The 16,724-nt window shown below is 45.7% G+C and overlaps 3 protein-coding genes across 6 annotated transcripts in view; 1 reads left to right on the forward strand and 2 right to left on the reverse strand.

The window, feature by feature from the left end:
- The window catches only part of ppp4r4 (protein phosphatase 4, regulatory subunit 4), a 12,406-nt gene extending 2,692 nt beyond the window's left edge, over nt 1-9,714 (forward strand). For 2 of the 4 annotated variants that reach the window (XM_069514942.1, XM_069514944.1), the window contains exons 3-25: nt 1-64; nt 186-333; nt 649-722; nt 829-935; nt 1,898-2,005; nt 2,116-2,237; nt 2,331-2,453; nt 3,754-3,896; nt 3,979-4,098; nt 4,299-4,376; nt 4,557-4,640; nt 5,080-5,253; nt 5,348-5,453; nt 5,652-5,799; nt 5,911-6,055; nt 6,142-6,180; nt 7,049-7,120; nt 7,194-7,257; nt 7,382-7,456; nt 7,641-7,731; nt 7,824-7,885; nt 7,975-8,224; nt 9,338-9,515. The exon at nt 1-64 is cut by the window's left edge and continues 39 nt beyond it. In XM_069514942.1, coding sequence (XP_069371043.1) covers nt 1-64; nt 186-333; nt 649-722; nt 829-935; nt 1,898-2,005; nt 2,116-2,237; nt 2,331-2,453; nt 3,754-3,896; nt 3,979-4,098; nt 4,299-4,376; nt 4,557-4,640; nt 5,080-5,253; nt 5,348-5,453; nt 5,652-5,799; nt 5,911-6,055; nt 6,142-6,180; nt 7,049-7,120; nt 7,194-7,257; nt 7,382-7,456; nt 7,641-7,731; nt 7,824-7,885; nt 7,975-8,224; nt 9,338-9,383 — 2,443 coding nt within the window. In that variant the 3' untranslated portion in view covers nt 9,384-9,515. Of the gene's footprint in view, nt 65-185; nt 334-648; nt 723-828; nt 936-1,897; nt 2,006-2,115; nt 2,238-2,330; nt 2,454-3,753; nt 3,897-3,978; nt 4,099-4,298; nt 4,377-4,556; nt 4,641-5,079; nt 5,254-5,347; nt 5,454-5,651; nt 5,800-5,910; nt 6,056-6,141; nt 6,181-7,048; nt 7,121-7,193; nt 7,258-7,381; nt 7,457-7,640; nt 7,732-7,823; nt 7,886-7,974; nt 8,225-9,337 lie in introns of those variants that run through there. The other 2 variants (XM_069514943.1, XR_011239344.1) reach the window with 2 other exon arrangements.
- Nucleotides 9,715-9,946: 232 nt separating this feature from the next.
- On the reverse strand, nt 9,947-13,114 carry LOC109644780 (protein Z-dependent protease inhibitor-like). The gene is made up of 6 exons (XM_020110228.2): nt 12,916-13,114; nt 12,275-12,568; nt 11,890-12,183; nt 11,425-11,698; nt 11,096-11,243; nt 9,947-10,943 (listed from the first exon to the last, which is right to left on the reverse strand). The coding sequence occupies exons 1-6, from the start codon at nt 12,926-12,928 to the stop codon at nt 10,755-10,757; spliced, it is 1,212 nt and encodes a 403-aa protein (XP_019965787.1). The 5' UTR covers nt 12,929-13,114; the 3' UTR covers nt 9,947-10,754.
- Nucleotides 13,115-13,303: 189 nt separating this feature from the next.
- On the reverse strand, nt 13,304-16,477 carry xrcc3 (X-ray repair complementing defective repair in Chinese hamster cells 3). The gene is made up of 7 exons (XM_020110227.2): nt 15,743-16,477; nt 15,513-15,650; nt 15,232-15,426; nt 14,648-14,802; nt 14,368-14,580; nt 13,988-14,022; nt 13,304-13,878 (listed from the first exon to the last, which is right to left on the reverse strand). Exons 1-7 carry the CDS (start codon nt 15,795-15,797, stop codon nt 13,650-13,652), a joined length of 1,020 nt encoding a protein of 339 aa, XP_019965786.2. The 5' UTR covers nt 15,798-16,477; the 3' UTR covers nt 13,304-13,649.
- Between the last annotated feature and the right edge of the window lie 247 nt (nt 16,478-16,724).

Below are 16,724 nucleotides of genomic sequence, written 5' to 3' on the forward strand. Positions count from 1 at the left end.
CCTTCCAGGTCTGGTCCGACAGAATCCAGCCGAGACGTTTCGTCGGGTCGTTCCAAAAGTTCGGGTGCGTAACATCAGCCAGATTGTACATATGAAGGCAGGGGGGGGAGGGCAGCGTGAGAGCATTCATTCTGAAAGTACAGGTGTGTTATACAGGTATAACCTGACTCTTCTGTGTGACTCAGGAGGTCCTTAACGGATCTGGAGCTGAAATTCAGCTGTCGGCAGCAGCATCGTTTTTAACCATCCTACAGGACGACATCATCCTGATCCACACCCACACGTACTCCATCCTGAAGACAGTCCTGCTGCACCTGAACCACCGGGACCCAGGTAACACACCTGAACCACTGACACACACCTGAACCACTCACACACAGGTAACACACCTGAACCACTCACACACAGGTAACACCTGAACCACTGACACACAGGTAACACACCTGAACCACTCACACACAGGTAACACACCTGAACCACTCACACACAGGTAACACACCTGAACCACTCACACACAGGTAACACACCTGAACCACTCACACACAGGTAACACACCTGAACCACTCACACACAGGTAACACACCTGAACCACTCACACACAGGTAACACACCTGAACCACTGTTGATGTCTTTGTTTGTTATTGTCAGTTGTGAGTAACGCATGGTTGGAGACTCTGCTGTCGGCCATCAACGCTTTACCTAAGGAGACCATCAAACAGGAGGTACAGTGATCAATGCTGCTGATCAATCATTTTCACCAGTCAGCAACTTGTTTGTTCAAAAGATAAGAAAGGTCTGTCGCTCTCTGTTCCTGTCTGTCTCTCCAAGGTTCTGAACCCCCTCCTCCATCAGTCTCAGCTGTCTCACCCTCTTCAAGCTCGTCTCGCCAGCTGTCGAATTTTAGGAAAAGTCGCCTGCAAGTTCGATTCCAACATGTGAGCAGAAGTAAAATCATTTTAATTTTCAAATGATTACTGATCAGATGAAGCTGACTGTCTCATGTTGATGATGTCACACCTGATCCAACCATAAACAGTACATAGACACTGACTGTAAATAAAGATGGACAACATGACAGCTCTCAAAACTAAAGCTAAATCCTCTGGATCGCCCCCTGATGTCTGGCTGCAGTAAAGGTCATAAACCTCCTCCATGTTAGCAGATGGAACATATACCAAACCTTAATATCAAAGTAGACGTTAAAGCTTCAGTGTGTAGAATTTGGTGACATCTAGTGGTGACGTCGCATGTTGCAGCTGAACACCCCTCACCTCACCCTCCCCTTCCAAACATGAAAGAGAACCTGTGGTGTCCTTCGGTTGTCATAAAAATGCAAACATCAAACTCAAACCGTGTTTAGTCTGGACTACTGTAAAAAAACATGGCGGCCTCCGTGGAGAGGACCTGCTCCAGATGTAAATATGAGTTATTTAAATATAAAGGGCCCATTCTAGGGTAAAGAAAACAACAATTCAAAAATGTTGGTGATTACACACGTGCGAGAACATCACTACAATTATTTTAGATTTCTGCCAATAGATCCTTTTCACCTAAATCTTACACACTGAACCTTGAAACAAATGTTTGTCATTTCAGCTCGTTCTTCTCTCACTGATGTGTGTTCAAGTGTTTCTGATCAGTTTGGTTTAATTAGTTATTTGATGATATAGAAACAAGCTGTCAGACAAGCAAGCTGGAAGTGGATGAGCGCGTGTGGGCGGGACCTTGATGACACAGGTGCATGATCTCAACTGCACAGACTGACTGCAAATGACATCATCACCACAAGATGGCAGCGTTCGAATTCAGGATATTTTAGCTTAATTTCTGGAGGAAGTGGAGACGTGTCATCCATCTTTGTTTATCCAACACTAACAGCTGTTTTTCTGTTTATCAGAGTGAAGAAGGAGCTTCTGCCTCTTGCTCGCTCTTTATGTCAGGATGTCGAGTTCGAGGTTCGAGCCTGTATGTGCCGTCAGCTGGAGAGCATCGCCAGGGCAACCAGGTAACCCTCATCAAACTCTAACAGAAAACAAATTGTCCAATTTTTTATTTAACAATTAATATGGACCTAACGTCTGCTGTGGTAAGAAGTTGTGTCTTTGTCCGTCTCAGGGTGGACGACACCAGGACAGAGCTGCTTCCTGAACTCGTGAAGCTCGCCAGAGATGAGGAGAGCAGCGTGCGTCTCGCTGCCTTCGACACAATCATTAATCTGATGGAGATGATCGACAACGGTGAGTCCTCAGGTGGTAACAGCTGGAGCAATGAGTTTAAGCCCCCCTCCTGTTCACAATGCCACATTCACAGACCCCCCCCCCCTCTCTCAGATGACAGACTCCATTTGGTGGTTCCTCTGGTGATGTCGGTGTGCGAGGTGTCATCTCACAGGGATGAAACCGTCTTGGCATCTTTGTCATTCCAGTTTGGGAAGCTGTGCAGTGGACTGGCAGGTAAGACCCAACACTGAAGTCACTCAGTAGAACCACAGACTCTTCAATTGGAGGTTCACTGGGCACACCCAACTGGGAGGAGACCCATAACTCACTGGAGGGGCTACACATCCCATCAGGGAAGAGCTGGAAAATATGGTTGGAGAGAGGGAAGTTTAGAACACCCTGCTTTGCTGATATCCTCTGTGACCTGATCTCGGATAACCTAAAGATAATGGATGAATCGATGACCTGAGAAACCTCAGAATGAGTACCTTGTTATTAGATGGGTGTAAAGCCATGACCATGACAGCTGTGTGATTAGGAGGTAGTTCCTGATAAGAGTGATCCCACCAAGGGACTGAGTCGATACAAGAAAGAAGAGCGACTTCAGGAACAGGCTGCCTTGTCTAGAACAGGCAGACTGGTACCCCTCCTTCAGCCAGGTGGTGCCCATCATGGTTAGTGGTTGCACAATGTGGCCCGATCTGGGACAGCCCAAAGGCATGACATGGACTACCTGCCTTCTGGGCCTACTACCTGGTGGCTTTGTGTGTTGACAGTGCTCATGAATCAAAAAGATGTTTAGAGCAGCCACCTTTTTTTGCTTCTCTGAGTGTCGTCCTGGAGAAGATGTCACTAAAGGTCTGAGATGCTGTCATGGATGATGTATTTGAAACCTGGATTAGGGGAATGTTCTGCTCCATCTGCTGTTTGTTAGTGGATTCATTACATGTGTGGCTGTATGTCTTGGCTACTTAGATGCAGATCTGTTGGCTAATCTCCACCTGGTGGTAAGGGGGAATCAAATGGTGGTAGCTGCTGGTCAGACCGGCTGACCTTACACAAAAAGTGACATCTCACCACAATGTTTCCCTTTAGGCTGGTTGGTCCAGGGGACTCTAAAGTAGCAGACAGTAATTAGGAGGTCAGGTGACCTGGACTGAGGATAGTTTCAGACAATGGAAGGAACACTTGACAGATGCATTCTCCATAGAGGAATGGGAAGACTTTATGAACTGAAAGATGGTGGTTCCCAGATTTAAAAGGTCAGAGCGAAGAGCTTCAGCGATCAAGGAATCTCAGCTTCTCTCTCTTTCTATGTGCTAGATCAGGAGACCAGCTGTTACTCTTGCAGGAATCAAGGAGGGGTCATTGGACATCCAGTCTAAATGTGTTTTAATGTTATTATTGGGAGTTGGACTCCTGTCACACATTCATGTTCGTGTGAACAGGATCAGAAGGTTCAGTCCCGTGTGTGTTTTTACAGCGACTTCAGGACTGAGGAGTCATGATGTTTTGAGGAGTTACTTTGTTTCAGGCTCTCTGTCAGATGAGCAGAAGGCCCGGTTGCTGCAGAGGTTTAAGGTGCTGTGTGTCACCGGTCTGCAGACTGAAGAAAAACTGACAACTGACATCAATGAGTCGAAGATGATTCGCTGCAACTGCTGCTACAACTTACCGGTAAGTGTCTCCCCCCCCCACACACACAGTTCAGTCATTTGGATACTTGATCAAACTTTGAACTGTGTCTCTCTTTCTGAAGGCCATGATGGTGTTTGCTGATTCCGCCCACTTCCTGCCAGAACTCTACCCGTCTTTTTCCGCTCTTTGTTGTGACCCCGACGTCTGCGTTCGTCGAAGCGCTGCAGCCAGTTTCCACCAGGTCAGATTATACTGAAGCTAATGTTTGTCCTTAGGGTTCATCTCTGAGGAGCAGGAAGGAGATTCAGGGATTGATGACCAGTTTTTAAGAGGTTGCTAATATCACAATCATAGTTGTTAATGAAAGAAAGAAGCAGTTCAGTTTTGAACGTTTCAGTGCTTCGGCTGCGAATAGTTTCTCACCTCGTCCTCACCTGCCAGGTGGTGAAGCTGCTCGGTTCAAATGTCCAGGTGCTTCACAAAGAGCTTCTGGTTCTGCTGCAGGACGACGCTCTGGAGGTGAGAAGTCACAGTTTTAAAACATCAGCTGCTGTTTGTGTGTCATCAGCACACTGTTGTCGTGTTTTGGTTTTATTTTATAATGTGTCAATCATTAAACAGCAGCTCAGAACAAACACTGCTACGATGTATTTGAGATGTGAGTTTTTGTGTGCTGGAGCTTCTGTTGTCATTGTTGAGGTTCTGGATGCTCTGATGAATCACCTGGAGGAAACTCTGGAGGCGGTTCTGTCTAGAGGAGAGAACCTGATGTTGGACAACCCGGTGAGAAAACAAACCTCCCGCCTTAAGATCTTTGCACACAAGTCTGTATTTTTCATGCTCACGTTGTGTCACGTTTACTTAGCAACTAACCTTTGTCTGTCGTTAGAGTCTTCAGAACAGGTTTTTGTTGTTTGAGCTGTTAAGGATGAACTGGATCAGTTTTGTTCTTTTAAATGTTTGGTGGTTGTGAATCAAACTGAATCACTGAAGTCCTGAAACAGACTTTAAACGATCAGAGAATTTCTGAGCTCTTTTATCAGAAGATGAAATTCTTCCTGAATTGTTCCTGAATCTTCTCCGGAGTGGGTGGAACCAATGTTTTCTTTTTCTTTTTAAAGACTCACTGCTCCATTTTATGTCCTTGTGTGAAAAGACCTTTAGTCTTTGTTTCTCTTCCTGCTTCTCTAATCATCCACATTCTTTGCTCGCTTATCATCAGTTCCCGGAGCTGCTGGCGGCCCTCTTTTCGGCGGAGCAGAAGGTCGGATGTTCTCTGCGTTGGCGGCTGCATGAGAAGCTGCTGCAGCGTTACAGCTGCCTGGCCAGACTGCTCCCTGGAGATGTGCTGCACCAGAGCTTCTCCCCTCGCATCTTCATCATCCTCACCACCAATGTCGGCACCACAAGACAACACAAGACGTGACATGATGCAACAGGTAGAGCAGTCGAACAGACGGGTTAATTCTCCTCTGGTGTTGTGGTTGCAGAAGGTGTTGCCTGTGCAGAAGGAGGCAGCTCGAACGTTCTGCACATTTCTCCGTTACAACCGCAAACAGGAGCAGCGTCGGGAGATGATGGAGCGACTGATCCAAGGTCAGAACACCCTGGTCCTGCAGTCTCAGGTGCACTGAGTACGTCACCTGTGAACAGGTGACCTCAGGTACCTCAGTGAAGTATTTTTAAAAGATTTTTAACTCCTTAACTCCAGTATGACAGACATGGTCATACTGTGAAAACATGTCAGAACATCTTGGGGAAACAGATCAGTGATGGTTTGTGTCTGATCCTCAGATCTGGCTCAAGGTCGGAGCTACTGGAACCGACTGAGGTTTCTCGACATTTGTCAAACAGCCACTGAGATTTTCTCCAGAAAATACTTCAACAAACACTTTTTTATTCCTGCGCTGCAGCTGGTGCACGACCCCGTCGCCAACGTCAGGTACAAATGTCCACCTGTCTGTCTGTTCACCTGTCTGTCTGACTGACATACCTGTCTGTCTGTTCACCTGTCTGTCTGACTGACACACCTGTCCGACTGTTCACCTGTCAGGTACAAGCTGTGCCAGTTGTTGCCAAGGTTACGCTCGTCACTCTGCATGCCAGCTGACAAACAGCTGTTGCAAAAACTTGACTTCTGCGTCCAGAAGCTTCTGTGCAGAGAGACAGATAAAGACGTGGTGGCGACGATCCGTAAGGTAACGTCCTCATCACTTGTCTGTCTGTCCAACTATCTTTGTGTCTTGGACAATGAACTGAACAACAGATTTACTGTGTTTTTCAGACAGTGTTGGAACTGGACAAACTGGACCTCAAAGAACCTGTGAGCCGCTTTTCATCAACACTTGTTGAATTATTTGTTTGGTTTGTTGCTGTGGCCAGTTCTACTAAGTGAGTTCAACACATCTAGCATATCTTTCCGATATCCCAGTGAACTTAACCTAACAATCACAGCCAGGCTCAGTGGTCACATGGGGCTGGTTATTAACTTGTTAGTTAATCCAGGTTTTACTACTTTAGATATGACCATGTGCACATTAAAGGGGCGGGGTTTGCTGCATATGACCATCATAGACAAGTTTGACTGACAGCAGAGCCTCATATTTCATAACCATGATCAAACTGTTACTACGACTTAAAGAATCACTAAGTACTAAAGTATGTGTGGTTCTCCTCCACTAACACTCCCAGTACATCAGTATCAGTAAGTGAAGTACATGCAGACAGTGGTACTGTGAGTACTTTGCTCCTACAGGTCAGGTTGGTTCTGTTGAAGCTCCAGCAGCTGACAAAGGTTCATCCTCTGAGGAGAATCTAGATCTTTCAGAAACTCCTCAGAGGATCTCAAAGGATCTTGTGGGTCTCTGAAGACCCTGGTCCTCCTCAGAGACTGGAACGATCCACAGCAGCTCCACGATCCTAAATAAAGACTGTCTCTCAGACAGTTACATCATGGTTCAAAGGAGGGGAGTGGTCAGTGGGCGGAGCTTTTAAACAGTTTGATCTCTTATCTCCAACTTAACCTGGAGCAGGTCAGCTGTTCAGCATAGGTTACCATGGTGATTTACCCAATAACAAGGGAACGAGCTTCATAGGGCCCGGAAACCCATAGGCGCAAATCCAGCTTCGTAGTATAGGACCATCGTTGTTGTTGTTTCCGTTGTCGGGTAACCCCCACCGTGTTTGCTCAGTTTCATAAGAGACAGGAGAGAGACGTTCTGGACCAAAAGAAGGAGAAGGAGGAGACTCTGCTGCTGGAGATGGTGAGTGTGAACACAACGGTTAATCCTCAGTCTGAGTCATCGTCAGTTGTAATGATGTTTCCTCTGTGTTCAGGAACAGCTGGAGCGACAACAGACTGACGGAAAACTCATCGCTGAACCACAAACGGACAGAAAACGTGAGCATGAAAAAGAAAACATAAAGACGAAATGACTTTCATGTGAACTTGAGGTTTGTGATGTAATCGATAAGTTTATTGACCCGTCATCGTGTTTCGTGTGTGAAACATCGACCTTCGACAGGAAGAGAAAGTAAAACCTGTCTCTCTGCAACTAAATCCATGTCCATGTCCTCATCTGGAAATGCCTCATCATCTGGTAAGACAGAAAAACGTTTGATCAGTATCTTCTCCACCATATGTGAAACCAACGTGTTGGGAGTTAATACGATTTTCAGAGTGTAGATGAGTGTAAAAGAAGCTAGTCCTTAGAACCTGGAGATGAATCAGAACCTTAAGGTGGAACTACTACAAGGATAGAATGATGTTCCTTTTTCTAACAGGTAAAGAGATGAGGAAGGCTAAACTGTCACGGAGTCGATCTCTCAGCAGTCAGTCGACAACAACCAAACCTGCCAACTCAGAACGACCACTGTAAGACCATCGGACCTCCGTGACTTTTACTAGTGAAGGACGAACTAGTTTCCAGTGTTCTAAATGTCCTGTTCTTTGGTTCTTTGATTCAGGAAGGTTAAGGAGCTGAGCAGCACATCTGGACCCGGGAAGTCCTCCATGTTACAGAGCAAAGGTACCACATCTTTACATCCACCACATAATTCCTCAGCTGCTCAGGACTGTTCACCTCTTCAGTTTTTCATCACTTGCCTTGTTTTATAGACAGCTCTTTGAGGAACGCCCACTTCAATTTGTCAACCCAGTCAACCTCATCCATGCCAGTCCTGATCCGCAGCAACACCACAAGCCTCCTGGACAGGGCAGGTACTTTGGACCACAGAACCAGTTCCATAGACCAGAGAACCAGTTATATAGACCAGAGAGACCACAGGACGAGTACCTTGGAGCAGCGCAGTAAAACAATGGAGCGGAGTTGCGGGGTTAAGGACAATCAGTCCAGAAAGTTGTCAACGTGAGTTCTCTACTAAGATAAGTTCATAGTTGGAACCTAAGCCAGGGCCCTGAACTATGAAGCCGAACTTGTGGTTATCACTTAACTTCAGGTTTAATTCAGAGTTTTCAGTCCTACGAAGCTCGTTCCCTTGTTATCAGAGTAAATCGCCATGGTAACATGCTGAACAGCTGACCTGCTCCAGGTTAAGTCGGAGATAAGAGATTATACAGCTCCGCCCACTGACCACTCCCCTCCTTTGAACCATGACATCATGTTGTTATCGTGGAGCTGCTGTGGATCGTTCCAGTCTCTGAGGAGGACCAGGGTCTTCAGAGACCCACCAGATCCTCTGAGATCCTCTGAGGAGTTTCTGAAAGATCTAGATTCTCCTCAGAGGATGAACCTTTGTCAGCTGCTGGAGCTTCAACAGAACCAACCTGACCTGTAGGAGCAAAGTACTCACAGTACCACAGACTGTCTACATGTACTTCACTTACTGATACTGATGTACTGGGAGTGTGAGCGGAGGAGAACCACACATATTTCACTTTTAATGCTGTAGTAATAACAGTTGGATCCTCATTGTGAAATATGAGCCTCTGCTGTCAGTCAAACTTGTTTGTGATTGGTCATATGCAGTAAACTCCGCCCCTTAATGTGCACACACTTATATCTAAAGTAGTAAAACCTGGATTCATTTAACAAGTAATAACCAGCCCCATGTGACCACTGAGCCTGACTGTTTGTTAGGTTAAGTTCACCGCGTTAAACTGAAAGTTGAACGAGCTTCCTGGAACCTGGTCAAAAACATGTATAGTCTAAGTTTATCCCAGACTTAATTCAGGTCCTTGTCTATTTAATCCTGGTTTTGTTCTGATGTTAGCCTGACTGTTTACCCTCTTTTAGCCCCTTGTTTTGAAACTGAAATAATGATGAACTAATAATTAGATTTGTTTTAATAATTGAATTAGCTTAGTTTAGTTCTCTTTTATAACTATCATAGTCTAGTTAGCTTAGTTTAGTTAGCCTGGTTTGGTTAGCTTGGTTTAGTCGCTCTATTAATGTTTAAACTGCAAACAGAAATGTCAGATTCTCCAGTTTTGACAAATTACCGTCTTTCCTAATCAACAGAAACAGGAAGTCAAACTCTTTCAGTGTCCAGTCGGGACGAGATTAAGATGATGATGTCATTGTACCTCCACCAGACCATCAGCCAATCAGCAGGAAGTGAGCAGTTTGAGGACATTACCCAGAGTGCAACAGGACATCATCTCTGTCTTACAGTGACTAACAGATCTACTGTATTCAAATGATCTCATCCAATCATCTGATAGGTTCAGTAAATGCAACACATTCAAACTGTTACTGTGTTCTTATTGGTTGTTGATTTCACATGCCGACATGTGATTGGTTAGATGAACATCCTGTCAGGTTTCACAGCTGAACATTTCTACAGATGTTATTTAATAATCATATTGAACAGTTTTAATAAAAATGGACCAATCACAGCCAGGTGTTTCCCAGCATGCACTGAGCCCCAGAACCTGCTGCACTCAGGATTAAAGCGGAAGTCACACGGTTGTCCTTTTTAAAACTTGAAAACCTGATTTATTACATTTTTGTTTAGTTGGAAGTGACACCACTGCTGGCTGTTGAGAAGGTTGGAACAGGTGATGTCACAGTGACATCACAGGTGAGGTTTGATTTCATGTTGGTCAGTTTGTGAAAAAACTCCAAAGGTAAAGTGACATATTTTAATGTTTTATAGTGATTTACTGCAGTACAGTACGAATAATTAACAACAACAGTACGTTTAAGTCATGAACTATAAATGGTTCTCATGTGTTCATATTTGATAACATGCTCATGATCATGCTAACATGCTAATTAGCTGCAGATTGAAACAGGTTGACCTTCTCCTCAGTTTTTCAGTCGCCAGATACTTTGAGATGTTTCCAAACAAAGTCTCAGTTAAAATAAAATAAGTTGGTTAAAGTAAATCCACGGATGTGAGTCTGTATAGAACAAGCGCAGCGTGCGGAACCTCAGTGTTTACAAACCTTTGACCCCTGAGCCTCCATCCCTGGTCAAAAACCACAGGGATTTTTATATCCTTTAATTTACCACCATGTTCTGAGCTAAATGCTAACAGCTGATGTTTAGCAGGTGTAACGATCACCATCATTAGCATGATAGCATGCTAACATGAGCTATTAAGGAGTAAATACGGGGTTGATCAGGCTGAAGGGAAAGTCGATGATAATGGCGGTAAACATAAGTCTGAGTGTAAATACACCTGTTGAAACATAATGAAAACAACAGCGGCTATTTTCAGTTTTATGTTAATCGTCTCAGGACCGTTCAGATTTATCTCGCGACCCCTCGAGGGGTCCTGACCCTCAGGTTGATTAACACAAAAAGCTTCTAACTACAGAATCTACTGACACTAAATGAACATTAGAAGTTAGTAAACCTGCAGAGTCATCGTTTCATTGTTAAAATGTAAAGTTTGATGCGTGTGACTCGGGTGGGTGTGGCTTAGCAACCACTACTTCCTGGTGGGATCGACCACTCGACCGATGAACATCAGGCTGCCAGTGTTCTGCTGGTAGATAATGAAGATGAATGGTCGGTTGATGGTCAGTCGAGGGGGAGGAGAAGAGAACACATTGACTTCATCCCCTGCAGTGATGTCATCGCTGCGCTCGTCAACAGTGACAATAGATTTATGAAAAACCTGATAAAAAAAAAGGAGTAGATGAGAGATTTCCACAATAAAAAAATAAATAACTAAAAAGATTTCACATCACATCAAAATGAACCCAAAAACCACCACAGAGACGTAAGACCACCATCAGTTGATTGCCCAGCCCCAGCTTCTTCACTCACCTGTGTGAGTTGGGGTCCTTTAGCCCCGCCCATGTTTGTGATGTCTGCATCGTCCTGAAACACCTGCGTGATGTCAAGAGTCTGCAGGACGTCCTTCAGCGAGTAGGAACGTTCCAACAGGAAGCGAGGAACCTGGACCTCCAACTTCCTGCGTTCAAAATAAAACAGAATGGATGGAGATGGATTCATTTTCAGAAATGCCACTAAAGGTTCTACTCCACTTCTTCTGTCTGTTATTCTGTGTTATTCCATATTCGTATGTTCAGATCAACGCTGTTATTTATGTTGATATTAGCGTTAAGGACGAGAGGCAGGAAGCAGACTCTTACGTCTTCTTGAGCTGTTTGATCCAGGCTTGGATCTTTTCGGCAGTCACTTCTTCTTCAACCGCTGTGACGTCCACGTCTTCATCAGGCAACACCACTAACATGGCCGTTCCATCGGTCATCGGCAATTTCAACACACCAGCCTTCACCGAGCGGTCGTATGCCAGGAAGTACTTGTCAGTCCTGGACATCATGGTAACCATGACGATGTGATACCTGTCCATGTAGAAACGCTCCTCCTGAGACAGGGACAAGTTAAAGGCTGGACTGAACTGGGCTGAAAGAGAAGGAAAAACTTTATTAGTACAGGCAGATAAAACATCATAGCAGAGTTGTGAACACACGTGTGACATGTTGTCGAATACAAGTTAAATAAAAACATGTTTCTAACTGACCAACTCCGATGTTACATCGCCCTGCCCCTCACTAAAAGCCCCGCCCCATTACCAGGTGACAGGTGAGACGTACTTTGATATGAGGCCACAATGGCGAGCAGCAGCTGGGTCTGGGGGTCCAGGTTGGTCACCAGCTCCTGGACCTGGTCTCCGGACTTCTCCTGTGCCCAGCGGTTGATGGCGTCAACGGCTTCCTGCGGTGTCGAATAGTCCACAGTCTCAGCATTTCCTCTGAACTTCATCTGAACCAGGTCCAAGTAAGACGGGGACACCTGGAAGCTCTGGGCGGGAAAGACGGCCACTCCCTGCCGTAGGTTCAGGATTTCGCCACCCGGCAGGATGACAGTCCTCAGTGTCTGAAATAGATCTGAGAGCAGCAGCGACCAACTCAAACCTCACAGAATCAAACCGGAGTATTACTCTCATCCCTGACCTCTGACCCCAGACCCTGGACCTACCTGGGAGAGTCTGTGGGTCCAGTCCTGACAGACTGAGTCCTTGAAGCAGCTGATCCTGGGTCATCCCGTTGGTGGCATTCAGCAGCGCCATCAGTCCAGCGGTCAGCGTGAAGGGGGACAGAAAAACGTTATCATCGGTCCGACTAGCGATGACTTGGTACAGTCGGGCTGCGAAGTCTGAGTTCCTATTGACTAAGTCCTGAAGGGCGGGGTCGACGGTCTCAGAGGAGACTGGAGTCAGGAGGAGGACCAATGACAGGAGGAGGCAAAGATTCATGGTCATGGTGCTTCTCCCTGTGGAGGAGGCGAGAACAACAGGGACACTGGTCACCACAGATCATCAGAACATCATCGATCTACTCAGAGCGTCAACCGACTTCCGGTAAAAGGTTACGCCTGCCCCCGTGACGTCACATCAAATCTTTTATTTTGGATTTCCGTTGTTTATGTGGTTTTTAAGTGTGATCGTGCTTTTTATCTCGAAAGGATCATTTTTCTGTTTGGTGCTAAAAGCGTTTCCGATCGGTCCGGATCAATAATTCATAATATCTATAGATCGGCTCCGTATCTCTCGATGACGTAATCTATGCATAAACAGGAATGATCCACGGCCGTAAACAAACTGACGTCATCAGTCTGACCTTCAGGTTCCATTTGATCTTCAATGTTGGATCAGATGTTTTTCTGCCTCACGCGCTGCGCATCACCGTCCAGCTCGCGCCCCGGTCACAACACTGCCACTTCCTGTCTGCTCTTTTCAGAATAAAATCCCAGTTTCCACGCAGCAGCTAAAAAACCCGAAAGAAGAATTTATCAACGAGACAAAATGACTCACGAAGAAAACTGATAAAGACAGGAAATAGAATAAATCTATGACAAAATAAAAACCAAAGATCTACATTCTTATTCACTATTGTACATGTTTCATAAAATACATTCGAATGAAACCTGTCGTCATTTAACAGATATTAATTAGTAAAGTGTCACAATAAAATATGTTTAAATTCAAATGAATCGGGAAGGAGTCACTTTTACTGTCATGCTTTTATTTTGAAAGAACCAACGTTCAATTCTTTTCTATAAGACAACAGTGACGGCATGATGGACCTGAATGTGTAAATGTATAATTTAAGGATATGTGAATGTGTGTAATAATAATATGAAGATGTTAGTAATGTTAATATTAACACACACACACACACATGTGTATGAATATGGTGATGTCAGTGGAAAATCAGCTGATATAAACTTGAAGTGAACCCGCAACACAACCACTGAACAAATGTCCACATAATTATGGCCTGTTACAACATTAACAGTTACAGTTTTATACAAAAACACAGTTTCATACAACCACACTGATATTTGAATAAACTCATGTTTCTGTGTCAGAGCTGCAGACCCCTCCCACCCCCTCCCGCCACACTGCAACGTCTCGTCCATCTCGAGCCAGGTGAGGAGCAAACAGCACCTCCAGCCTGCGGAGGGCGCTGCGCTGGTCACCACGGACAACTGTCCTCTGGAGACGACGCATCATCAGCCGCACCATCACCTGATTGGACCAGGCTAAACCCAGAGCAGGTGACGTGTTGGAGGTGAGAGGGCTGAGATGGAATCATGGTATTAGAAACATGAAATCATCGCCTCACATTGATGACGTCATCACCTTACATGAAATGATTCAAGTGAATAAAAGATGAAATGAAGTTTTACCCTGAACTGTTTGATCTGCTGAAAACATCTGTGACCTGGAACACACAAATACTATCATCACTTATTTTCAAGCACACACACACACACATAAACACAGACACACACTAACTAACTATCGTCACTTATCTCACACACACACACACACACACACACACACACACACACACACACACACACACACACACACACACACACACATAAACACAGACACACACTAACTAACTATCGTCACTTATCACACTCACACACACAAAATTTGACTCGCAAGATGCAGGACACCACAGTTAGATATCATAGTTTTTACAGTTCTTAAGGTTATGTGTGTGTGTGTGTGTATAAATGTGTATATATATATGTATATACGTGTGCGTGAGTGTTACCTGGTTGATACAGAGGACAGGTGTGGTGAACTCCTGGGTCAGGTGGTGCAGGATAGAGGAGAAGGTGAGCAACCGTTTGTTCCTCTCCAGCCAATCATCAGCCTGGAACTCAGACCTGAAAAGAGCCGCCACCGAGTCCACGACCACAAGTCGGACAAGACCACGAGCCAGCAGCAGGGGGACACGTCGGGACAGACACACCTGGAGAGAGTCCTGAGGACAGAGACACGTGAGAGAAACATGGCGACTGATCTGACCATGGGTCAGCAGTGCCACTCACCAGGTCCGCGGTGTGTTCAACGTAAACATGGTCACTGAACTGGAGGCTGTTGATCAACGATGGGGGGACGTCAGAGCGAAGACACGACTGTTCTCTGATCAGCTGCTGCAGACGTCTGACAGGAAACGGGTCCTCAGTACAGATGTAAACTGCCCCTATACACATACATATATCACTTTTAACCTTTTATATTACATTTATCTGATTTTATCCAAAGCGACTCACAATAAGTGCATCAACCACGAGAGCACAAACCAGAACAACAAGAATCAAGTCAGTTCAACTTGCTGCCAAGAGCCAAACTACATATAAGTGCAACAAAAATGTGTATTTATTGATGTGTATTTTTATCCAAGTTGTAGTCAGAGGAGATGTCTTTAGTCTGCGGCGGAAGATGTGTAGATGTCGTGACTCTTATTTCAGGTGGTTGTTCATTCTTTAGTCGTCCGACTGTCGAGCTCACGCTCCAAACAGCAGGGGGCAGCGTGTTTTAGGATGGAGCTCACTGTCCAATCACAGCCGTGTATGGAGACATCAGACCTGTGAATTGGAGCAGTGAATTGGCGGAGACGTGGTGCACTGACCTGCGTCGAGTCCTCCGTGCTGCGTCGGGTACTGCACACACAGACAGAGCTGCAGAGCCAGCTGAGTCTTTCCCGCTCCACTCTCTCCAGACAGCTCAGTGACGCCCCCCACAGGAAGTCCTCCCCTCAGCAGCTCGTCCAGCATGGGACAGCCCACAGTAAGTCTGAGGTCACGCTCTCCTCCACAGAGGACGGCTGAGAACAACAGGAATATACACAGGTTAGCGCTCTGCGACATCACACGGTCACGTCCAATCAGACTGCACGGTTGATGGTCTGACCTGGGTCGGGAGGGTGTCGCCTGCAGGCGGCGGCAGCGGCGGCGAGCAACCGCTGGACGTCAGAGTGAGACAGACCAGTGAACCTCTGCAGATCCAGACCAGAAACACAGAGGACGTCCCTGACACAATTCAGATTGGCTGTGGAGAGACAGTTACCATAGTAACAACAGTAATTGTTGAGTTGTGGCATTTAATACATAAGTGATGATGTTAGTGTGGTGACCTCTGACCTCTCCTTACTGCGGCCCTGATCCTCGGGTCCAGCTCCAGCTGATCCCACTTCATCTGTCCTCCGAGTTCTGTTCTTCAGGAGATTCTGTCCTTTAAGAGGTTCTGCTTTTCAGGTTCTGTCCTATGGGAGGTTCTGTCCTATGGGAGGTTCTGTTCTGTTCTTCAGGTTTTCAGGTTCTGTTGCTCAGGTTCTAGTCTTCAGGTTCTGTTCCTCAGGTTCTGTTCTTCAGGTTTTCAGGTTCTGTTCCTCAGGTTCTAGTCTTCAGGTTCTGTTCCTCAGGTTCTGCTCTTCAGGTTTTCAGGTTCTGTTCCTCAGGTTGTGTTCCTCAGGTTCTGTTCTTCAGGTTCTGTTCCTCAGGTTTTCAGGTTCTGCTCTTCAGGTTCTGTTCCTCATGTTTTCAGGTTCTGTTCTTCAGGTTCTGTTCCTCATGTTTTCAGGTTCTGTTCCTCAGGTTCTAGTCTTCAGGTTTTCAGGTTCTGTTCCTCAGGTTCTGTTCCTCAGGTTTTCAGGTTCTGTTCCTCATGTTTTCAGGTTCTGTTCCTCAGGTTCTAGTCTTCAGGTTTTCAGGTTCTGTTCCTCATGTTTTCAGGTTCTGTTCCTCAGGTTCTGTTCCTCATGTTTTCAGGTTCTGTTCCTCAGGTTCTGTTCCTCAGGTTTTCAGGTTCTGTTCCTCATGTTTTCAGGTTCTGTTCCTCAGGTTCTGTTCCTCAGGTTCTAGTCTTCATGTTTTCAGGTTCTGTTCCTCAGGTTCTAGTCTTCAGGTTTTCAGGTTCTGTTCCTCAGGTTCTGTTCCTCAGGTTCTAGTCTTCAGGTTCTGTTCCTCAGGTTCTGTTCCTCAGGTTTTCAGGTTCTGTTCCTCATGTTTTCAGGTTCTGTTCCTCAGGTTCTGTTCCTCAGGTTCTAGTCTTCAGGTTTTCAGGTTCTGTTCCTCGGGTTCTGTTCCTCAGGTTCTAGTCTTCAGGTTTTCAGGTTCTGTTCCT

This window comes from Paralichthys olivaceus, chromosome 19 (assembly GCF_024713975.1).
Source record: "Paralichthys olivaceus isolate ysfri-2021 chromosome 19, ASM2471397v2, whole genome shotgun sequence".
NCBI lineage: Eukaryota > Metazoa > Chordata > Actinopteri > Pleuronectiformes > Paralichthyidae > Paralichthys > Paralichthys olivaceus.

Coding starts and splice junctions, on each gene's coding strand:
- LOC109644780 (XM_020110228.2), bottom strand. Junction 11,699..11,889: donor CATTGTGGCCTCATATCAAA/GTACGTCTCACC, acceptor CTTCTCTTTCAG/CCCAGTTCAGTCCAGCCTTT. Junction 11,244..11,424: donor ATCAAACAGCTCAAGAAGAC/GTAAGAGTCTGC, acceptor TTTTGAACGCAG/GAAGTTGGAGGTCCAGGTTC.
- xrcc3 (XM_020110227.2), bottom strand. CDS start 15,797: ATGAAGTGGGATCAGCTGGAGCTGGACCCGAGGATCAGGGCCGCAGTA. Junction 15,651..15,742: donor CAGGGCCGCAGTAAGGAGAG/GTCAGAGGTCAC, acceptor GTCTCTCCACAG/CCAATCTGAATTGTGTCAGG. Junction 15,427..15,512: donor GCGACACCCTCCCGACCCAG/GTCAGACCATCA, acceptor TGTTGTTCTCAG/CCGTCCTCTGTGGAGGAGAG.